At 42.3% G+C, this 9,357-nt stretch overlaps 2 protein-coding genes across 2 annotated transcripts in view; both read right to left on the reverse strand.

The window, feature by feature from the left end:
- Window positions 1–7,572: 7,572 nt before the first annotated feature.
- Window positions 7,573–8,157, reverse strand: LOC9654078 (G-type lectin S-receptor-like serine/threonine-protein kinase LECRK1). The gene has a single exon (XM_024669036.1). It carries the CDS (start codon window positions 8,155–8,157, stop codon window positions 7,573–7,575), a length of 585 nt encoding a protein of 194 aa, XP_024524804.1.
- A 519-nt stretch (window positions 8,158–8,676) lies between these two features.
- Window positions 8,677–9,357, reverse strand: part of LOC112344390 (probable beta-1,3-galactosyltransferase 2) — a 2,039-nt gene continuing 1,358 nt past the window's right edge. Inside the window, exons 7-10 of the mRNA XM_024669037.1 lie at window positions 9,230–9,349; window positions 9,053–9,178; window positions 8,884–8,993; window positions 8,677–8,825 (exon numbers count right to left, since the gene is read on the reverse strand). Coding sequence (XP_024524805.1) covers window positions 8,677–8,825; window positions 8,884–8,993; window positions 9,053–9,178; window positions 9,230–9,349 — 505 coding nt within the window. The remainder of the gene's footprint in view (window positions 8,826–8,883; window positions 8,994–9,052; window positions 9,179–9,229; window positions 9,350–9,357) is intronic.

The raw sequence follows: 9,357 nt of genomic DNA on the forward strand, positions 1-9,357 counted from the left end.
GAATCAAAAGAATACCTCAAGGAGGGAGGTAGAGATTCGGTGTTGCTTGGTGCAATAATCAACGAATAGAAGCAAAAGACGAGTGGCCAAGATAGGGCCATGGAATCCCTTGGAAAGAATCCAAGTGGCAAAGTTAGGCGAGGAACACTAATGTGTTGGACGCTAACAAATTGCGGGAAAGGAAGTGTGTTTCCAAGGATGGATTCCGAATTGCTCTAATTTAGCGAAAGTGGAAGCTCTAAGGGAGGGAGCGGTAAGGTAGCCAAATGATAGGGCCATGGACAGCTCTAGCACAAAGTATGATAACTGGAACTTAGTGCCCAAGGTGGCACGAAATAGAAGAGAGGATGATCGTGCCCTCAAGTAGAGAACTTCTTAAGATGGGGAAGTGGAGTTGCACAAAATGTGCAATGCAAGATGTTGGAGACACCTAGGAAATTGGCTTCCAGAAGTCAAAGAGTAAAAGTTCTGAGGTGCAAATGTTCAATCGATGGAAATTGAGACTACTCGAGAAAGAGTAGTGGGATTGACTTAGAGAAGGGTCTCTAAGAGGTTTAGCGAGAACTAAACCAATAAAAGGAGAGAACCACTACATGTGGTCCAATCAGTCTCTAAGTTGGAGAGACTACCCTCCTTAGAGGATGGGCAAGCCATGGTGAGCCTTCGGTGTCAAACCATTGACGAATATGGAGAAGGCATGGTGAGCCTTCAATGTCAAACCATTGACGAATATGGAGAAAGCATGGTGAGCCTTCAATGTCAAACCATTGACGAATATGGAGAAGGCATGGTGAGCCTTCAATGTCAAACCATTGACAAATATTGGCTGGGTGCCAAGAATGGAAATGGTAACACATGCGGATGTTACTTTATAAAATGGTTTACTGTTCGATGAGGACATCGAACTTCGTCTATGGGTGGTGGAGTTGTGAGACACAAAATCCCTAGGCCCCAAAGTGGAGCTGGAAGGGCGCCACGTGGTAGTGGCCGAATCAAAAGCCAAACAAGCGTAACACGTTTGGACTAAAAGCTCTGACTTGAAAGGTCGAGAGCGGGAGTGGAACTCCTAACAAAGGGCTTGAGGAAGGAGCACGAAGCAAGCCATAAGCGAGGCTCTAAAAAGGGACCCAAAAGGACCAACACATGACACGTGGCAAAGTCCGAGATGGACCCCGAGATGGACCCGAGATGGAGTCCGAGAAGGAGTCCGAGATGGACCAAGGCGGAGTCCAAGAAGGAGTCCGAGATGGACCAAGACGGAGTCCGAGAAGGAGTCCGAGATGGACCCGAGATGGAGTTCGAGATGGACCCGAGATGGAGTCCGTGATGAACCCGAGATGGAGTCCGAGATGGAGTCCGAGATGGACCCGAGATGGAGTCCGAGATGGACCCGAGATGGAGTCTAAGATGGACCCGAGATGGAGTCCGAGATGGACCCGAGATGGAGTTCGAGATGGACCCCGAGATGAAGTCTGAGATGGACCCCAAGATGGACCCCGAGATGGACCCGAGATGGAGTCTGAGGTGGACCCGAGATGGAGTCCGAGATGGACCCCGAGATGGACCCGAAATGGAGTCCGAGGTGGATTTGAGATGGAGTCCGAGGTGGACCGAGATGGAGTCTGAGGTGGACCCCAAGATGGAGTCTGAGGTGGACCGAGATGGAGTCCGAGATGGACCCGAGGTGGAGTCCGAGATGGAGTCTGACGATGGAACCGAGACCGGGACCGAGACCGAGACCGAGACCGAGACCAAGACCAAGTCCGAGCCAAGTCCGAGTCCGTCCAAGTGGTCGAAAATGTGGTTAAGTGACTAAAGTAGAATGGAAAAATTAGTCGCTTACACTTTTCTTGACTTTTGTTTTTTCTTAAGGGATGGTTCTTATGCGAACCAACATCTCTTGGCATTCTATTTCATTTTTCGTTTACTTTTTTTACCTATTTCTACTTTGTTGTTTATTTTTTTTCTGTGTTGAAGGGGTGGGAAAAATTGGTTCATATGCAAACCAACATCTCCGCATCTTCATTTTTCTTAGACGCAAGTTTTCTTGGTTTTTTTCATGTTTCTAGGGGTAAGATCTCTATATTTTAGAAAATAAGGAGAGATAGAAATGTTGATTCTTGTGCAAACTAACATTTTCATTTAATTGTAATGACTTGACAGGGCATTTCTTGTGAAAATGGGACCATGGAAGACGTCAATTTTTGCATGAGCTGATCTCTCCCATATTCTTGTCGTGTTTTTATTTTTTCTCAAGAGGTAGGGTGAGGTCAGTTCTCACATGAACCGATCTCTCCCAGTGACTTGCATTTTTTTTCTTTGCATTTCTTGTAGTTTACAATCTATTTTTCACATCTTTTACTTACAAAATTTTCTTGTGAGAGCATATATAAATCAAGCTTGACTAGCTAGAACTTCCAACAAGGGATTTAAACTTATAATGTTGCAAATTTGCTTTACATTACAAGTTGGATGTTATAGTATTTTGTCTTTTATTTTAGAGGAAGCGTCAAGGCTAATCTCAATGGTCCCAGTCTCTAAGAAAAGGCAATCACCTTGATCACTGTAGACTTAGCTGATTGAGTAGAAAAATATCTAATGAAGTTTTTGATGGTCGTGCTGAAGGAGGCAATGAAGAACATAACAACGACATAGATGTTGAGATGGATGCTAAATTTGATTTTGATGCTAGTGTTATTGAGGTTTTTGGTACTGGTGCTCTTAAGACTGTAGCTATTAGTGGTAGGGTATTTGCGTTTGATCTTGGTGGTGGTGGGGGAGCTGTGCCTTTGGCTGCTGAGGCTGCTTGTGGCAAGGTAGATGAATTTACTGAGGAGGTTATTGGTAGCATTGTAGCTGGATCTACTATAGAGGCTGTTGGGGGCATAGTAGCTACTCCTACTACTCCTAAGGCTAGTGGTGCAGGGGGAGCTAGTGGTGGTGAGGGATTATGCATACATGATTTTAACACCATCTTAAATTACCATATTCGGGAACCAATCATCTAAGCTCAAGAACAGATAGTTAGTAAAGTGTTATAGGAAATGGCATAGAATGGCCCTTATCGTTTTTTGGTTCCTTTATGCCGGTTGGTTCAAAACCATTGTATGTGCTTAACTTACGACCTCACATGGCTATCTATAGCTCCTTTGCAAAGGTTGGAGCACAGTTGGTACCTTCATCGTTTTACAAACTTTCTCTAGAACTAGTTGGAGAGAGCTAGTGACTACTAAACTTGAGCAAAAATGGGACTTTATATGGCTGCGAAAGTCTCGTGAGTTTGATGGATTCTTAGGACAACATGTAGAGACTGCAGAGTTCATTGGAAAGCTCTTTTGGGTGATTGATAGAAATGATAGGTAATTAGCATTTTGGAAGTGCATTCAAGAGAAATTTCGAGATGATAAATGACACATTAGTGTTCTAATCACACTTGTCAAACCAATGACTCGGGAGCACACTATGAAGCTCAACATGGCATGCCATAAGATCAACATATAAGAATTTATTTTTGTAAACTTAGCCAATATCATGTTTTTGTAGGCTTAACTAATTTGTGTTTTAAACTCATACATTGGTACATGATATTGAGCACTTTCTGTTTATTGGCATGCTTTCACTAGACGAGGTCAAAATATTGTACAATCATGAGGTATTTGAAATAATTCAAGTGAAGCTAACAGCTAGGAAAGGCCAAGAATTGCATACTTAGTACCAGCTACCATTTAATTTTTTGGTTGCTGTCTAGGTGAAGGTAAATTAGTATTGAAGTATGTTTGACTTATATAATTTTTGTTGTAGCCCATAATCAAAGGAGAAAAAGCCTCATTCTTTAAAAATGCTCAAAGGGATGCATAACAGAAGGAGATGGACTAGCTTGCAATTGAGCAACAAATTTGAATACAAAAAGAACAAAAGTGAAAAAGTTACTCTCAATTGCAGATATATAACATGGGTAGGAATGGCTTGATAGCATTGCTGAGATTTATTCTTGCATTCATAAGTTCTTTTAAAATTCATAAAACATTTTATAACTCTTATGTATGTAGGAACATGTAAAGCACCGAAGGAGCTCATTTACAACATCTCTAAGAGTAAAATATCCTTTGCCGAATAAAGCATTTGCTTGGAACTTCTCAACACTTGGCTGCAAAATAATGAAAAACGTTGCGAAACAAGGATGGAAAAGGTGATGAAGGAGAAGGCATATATTTCTTAGAGTATTGCCACTGGTGAGGAGATATTGCAAGTCTGGGACGAGAAGTTTCTTTCTAGCACCTGCACAAATATCACTCTCGAAGAATATATTTATGCTTATCTTGTAGAGCTACGGGAATAGTTGGCTTCCTCATGGTGGGACAAGCTCAGCTGAGTTCAAGAACCAACCATTTCTTGCGAGGCACATAATTATAGGTATTTTCTCAATTTTCATTTATATATTGGTATTTATATATATTTTTTTACTTTGTAGATATTTAAAATATTGCTCTGGTGCACCCATATACATAGCTGGTGTTTTGCAAAAGCTCTTGATTAGAGGCAAGAAGCTTGGGATGTATGACCCAAAGTTCTACTATCGTTGTACACATAAGAGGGAGTTATGCCTGTGGTACCTTGAACTCGTGGAGTAGATGCTAACATTGGACTTTGAGCTGGATCTCTACCTCAAATGTCATTTAAGTTCACTTGAAACTCAATGCTTAACTAGAAAATATTAACCTTGAGTTATATTCTTATTTTCTAGAGGCTCTTTCTAACCATAACGACGATGTTGTTGAAGTTCAATAACAAAACCCAGGAATCCACACTCAAGAAACCATTAGGGAGATGCTAAATCCAAACACCATTGAACCAGAGGAAACTGTACAAGAGATTCTAATACTTGTTCCTCACAACCACCAAAAGGGCTATCATGAAGCCTTTTATAAGAGTAAGGACTTTGATTTAGAACATTTTTTTAATCATTCTTGACTTCACTTTTTTATAGATGTTGCAAAAAGTAGCCACTAGTCTTCTCAAAGGATTAAGACATTCTTCCCATCCCTCTTTATGGCTATAGATGATGATTTGGAAGAGCTCTCCTCCACAACTATTCACAAACAGATTAGTAAGCATGAATTTTATCTCCAACTACTTGTTCTAATAATTGTGTTTCAGGTTCACCCTCTATCCCCAACGGCCAGTGTTGGGAAAGTTGTTATTCTCATTAGGGATTACATGCAGCTTTTAGATGCTACTAGTTAGGAGTTCTATATGCTTGATTAGTGGATCCATGGCCTAAATTAGCTCATACCTTATAAAAAGATTGATTTCATCTTTTTTGATCTTCCTGATGAGATGCCACCACTGCATAAGAATACTCCATCATGGAATGTGTTGTAGGCCTAACACTTTTCCAAACCTTACAAGTTGCAAGCAACTTTATATGGTTGTCATGATCCTTCCCCACTCTCTACTATGGGAAGGCCTTCTCGCACACTTGACTAACAAGGATGATGGATTTATGGAGTTTTCATTTGGCTGCCTTCTTTCGAGTATACTAGTGAATACAAAAGACACTAGTGGGCAGAAGTGAAAGATGCATGACTTCTTTATTTACAGTTTAACCCTATTCTTTTTTTTTTTTCCATGTTTATTCCTAGAACTACCATGTTGGGAACTGCCATAAGGCCACATGAGCTGACGAGCATGCTACTTTTGCTTTACTAGGATACAATAGCTCTACAGACATCATCCCAAATATGATTGACTCAGTGGTTCTTCACCCAGCATTCCTTAGCTATTGACATTATTCGGTCATGGCTATATAAATTTTGTTGGAGTTATTCTATCTACTAAAGGGGATTGTGTTTGATGCTATAGCAAGATTCAAGTTAATAGTGCAAGCAGCAAAAGAGATAGGCTAAGTTGTTTTTGCACTTGAGAAGAAGGGTGCCTTTGAGGATATTCTTGGGAGATTTTGTGATAGGTGATGTTAGTGGTTGAAGTAATTTATAATACTTATTCTCAAATGTTTCTATGTCATTAAATTCACATTTGTCACACATGGTGTTTCAGTCCACATATTTGATCCTGATGATGTGGATGATCATATAGACTAAAGTCAATTCCACTTACCTATTTATGTTGAACGTATGGCACAATATTATATGCAACATGAGTCTACAGTGAAGGAGCATCTCACTATACCCATTTCTACTTTTTTGAATATGGAAGTAAAATAAGACTAAATATGTTCTGATTTTAATATTAATTATATTGTTTAATAGATATTTTTCTTTCTTTGTAAACTAAAAGATTAGTTAGTGTCAAACCAATAATCTACATAAGCTTATGCAGACGAAGAGATTGCAACTCTTGTGAAGCACTTTAAACACCTAAATTTTAAGTTAAAAATTCTTGGTTCAGAACAAACTAAAAATAATGCCATTAAATTTTTGTTAGTTAAGGGATTGTATTGACTTATTTTGACTTTCATTGACTTAACTCAACTCAAAAACTACCCATCCCCCCTCTTGGCCTGGTTCATAGGTGGTGATGTTCTTCATGGCCATGTTTCCTCTATACACGCTCCCAAATCCTCCCAAGCCTAACTCGTTGCAGAAGTTGTCCATAGCATCCAATACGTGAGCTTGGTCAGGAGCCCCTCAATCTCTGCTGTCATCTCCTCCCATTTCTTGTCATAAACATGTGTTTACGACCCGCAAGAGGTCAACTGTCCATGTGTTTATCTTTGGCATGACTTGGTCCGTGGCGTTTGCATCCACGAGGAAGGGATCGTGCTGGTCGTCGGCTGCAGATGTGTCCAGGTTGACAACTTCATAAACACCATGTTCATCTCGTTCAAGATCTGCTTACCATTGTAGAGTTTGTTGGAGTTGCCTTTGAGGAAGCACAAGCCCGTGCCGTCGTACTTGTATGCGGTTGCCAGGCACTTACAGTCTTGCATGCAGGTGTCCTTGCACTTCACGAGCAACTTGATGGTCCAGTCGAAGTTGTAATCGTTGAAGTAGTAGTCTGCTCGATTCACCTGGACGAGCTTCACCGAGATCAGGGAGTTTTGACAAGCTCCCAGAGGTATGTCGTAGTCACACCCCTTCGATTCGTCGTTTGGATCAACTCAGTGAAATCCAGGAGGACAGCTCCAAGTTCTTATGGGCCTGTAGGTGCAGAGAGCGAAAGGTCCACATGTTCCAAAGATGTCGCACTCGAGCATGACGGCTTGCCAGACGACGCTCCAGGAGCCACTCTTGTTCTTCGGGCCGAAGCTGTAGATCCTGAGATTGCCATCGTCGTCCAGCGTAAGTCTCCTCAACACATTCGCATCGTCATAGTCAAGCGCGTAGTCTTGTGAACTCGTTGATCCTCGTACCCAGCTCTTTCCAGTTGCGTCGTAAAAGGAAAGGACCCCTTGAGAGCTCAAGTTCAAGACGGCCGGGAACTTGAGAGAACGATCAGGCTGGCAAGCGTTGTTGTTCGAGACGTGCTCTCCGGTTTCGTCATCCAGGCAAGTCATGGTGGACTTCAGTGTCGGATTTGCAATAGACCAGTACTTTTGCGGGATCTCCAGCTTTAAGTTCTTGAGCAGCACCTGACCACTGTTGAGAACAAGCATGCTCCAGACTGGGAAATCAACCCCGCGTATCCCAAGGACGGATTTCCTTGTGTGCGGAGCTGCTGCTCGGGCAAAAGGTTGTTCGTTGGGGAGTCGAAGCTCTGCCATGCAACTTTCTTGTCTTTTCCAAGGACAACTAAGTTCCCGTTCTCGAGCAGCGAAGCACTTTCAGCACAACACTGTCCGGGATTGGTTTGCCACAAGGGGGCGGAGCTGCTGCCATCAGTGACGGAAAGTCCTCCCTCGGCTTTCAACTCAAGCTTGGCATTTTCACTCACCTGGACAAGCTGCCCGTTTGCCATTGCCATCCAGACGACAGTCTTCTTCGGATCTATGTCATACCAGATCGCGAGATTGAAGTTCCGGGTGCTTGAAGACTCAGGCATTACGAATCCAAATCCAAAGGTTCCTTCAGGTGATCTCCAAGGGCTTCCTGTTGTGACAGTGCTTCTGCGCAAGAAGTCGTCCAGGACTCTGCTGTAGTAGGTCGAAGAGAGCAGCAGCATGAGAGTAAGTAGCTTCATGAATGTTGTTTCTGACATGGTTTCTCCAAAGCTTGCTCTCACTAGGATATTTTAAATATGCTTTAATTTTTATTTGAACTTGTATTTATTGAATTTGATTCTAAGTATAGGCTTTATATACATAAGCTAATTGTTTCGCTCATATCTTTTTGCAACGTTGTCGTTCTAATTGTCTAATAAACTCTCTCGGTGTAGTTTACCCTGCGCGTTTCACATGTCACAAGTTTCTCTGTTTTAATTTCTTTTGCAAAACACGGGAGCCTCTCACTGACCAAGAAGAAGACCAAGCATTGAATGGTTTGGGTTGGATCCTTTTGTTTTCATACCAGGGGGAGCAAATCTTTTTCCAACATTGCGGGAACGCCACCTCCTCGTGGTCAATCGAATCTTCATGCTGCTCAAAAGCTCTCTCGAGATTTTTGCAAGTAAAAGCACCGTCAGCTTTGTTATTTCCTAGAAATTAATGCGGTGATATGTTACAAAACTTTGCCGGCCCTATGGATTCTACAGCACGATATCAATCTTCTTCTTCCATCGCTATAAAACTGCGTTCCACACAGCACTATCCCCCTCTCCGCAGCGCTGATGAACAAAGCCGAGCCTCTCGACTGATCTACAAATCCCGCTACACGTCCAATCGAAAGATCCAACACAAACACTCCCTGCTTGAGCTTTCCACTCACAATCTGTCCAGAAAAGAATTATAGGACAGCGTAAAACAATGGCAAGAACTTTGACTAGTACCTGGAGGAGTTCCACAACAAAAACTACGATCGTCAATATGATCCACGTCCAGGCCTATGAACCAGGAGCCCAGAGAAACATCCTCGTTCGCATACTTATGCAAAATAGGCCTGGAAAAGAAAGAAGCTTTCTAGATTAGAAACTAAAACTTGGTAAGGACTATACGTACTGGTTTATGGAGATGTACGTTGCCAAGTCCCTGGAAATCGCATAAACTTGGCCAGTGGCGTGCCTAAAGTACCGATTGCCGTCTTCGCCGAATTTCCAATACTCGGGTTCGTGATACTTCACTCCTCTGAATAATCACAAACTTGGAGCTTAGCATTCACGGTAACAGAGCTCTTACTTTTGAGCCAGGACAGGTCCAGACTTCATACATCCAATGTAGGCGCGAGGCTTGGATCTATGCCGAGCCAGAGTGACAGTGAGCATGCCTGGAAACAACAATAAAGAGAGAAAGAATAAACTTGCAGC

This window comes from Selaginella moellendorffii, unplaced genomic scaffold (genome assembly GCF_000143415.4).
Source record: "Selaginella moellendorffii unplaced genomic scaffold, v1.0 SELMOscaffold_4, whole genome shotgun sequence".
Classification (NCBI taxonomy): Eukaryota; Viridiplantae; Streptophyta; class Lycopodiopsida; order Selaginellales; family Selaginellaceae; genus Selaginella; species Selaginella moellendorffii.

Bases quoted from the DNA above. Each gene is read 5' to 3' on its own strand.
- LOC9654078 (XM_024669036.1), bottom strand. From the start codon at position 8,157: ATGTCAGAAACAACATTCATGAAGCTACTTACTCTCATGCTGCTGCTC.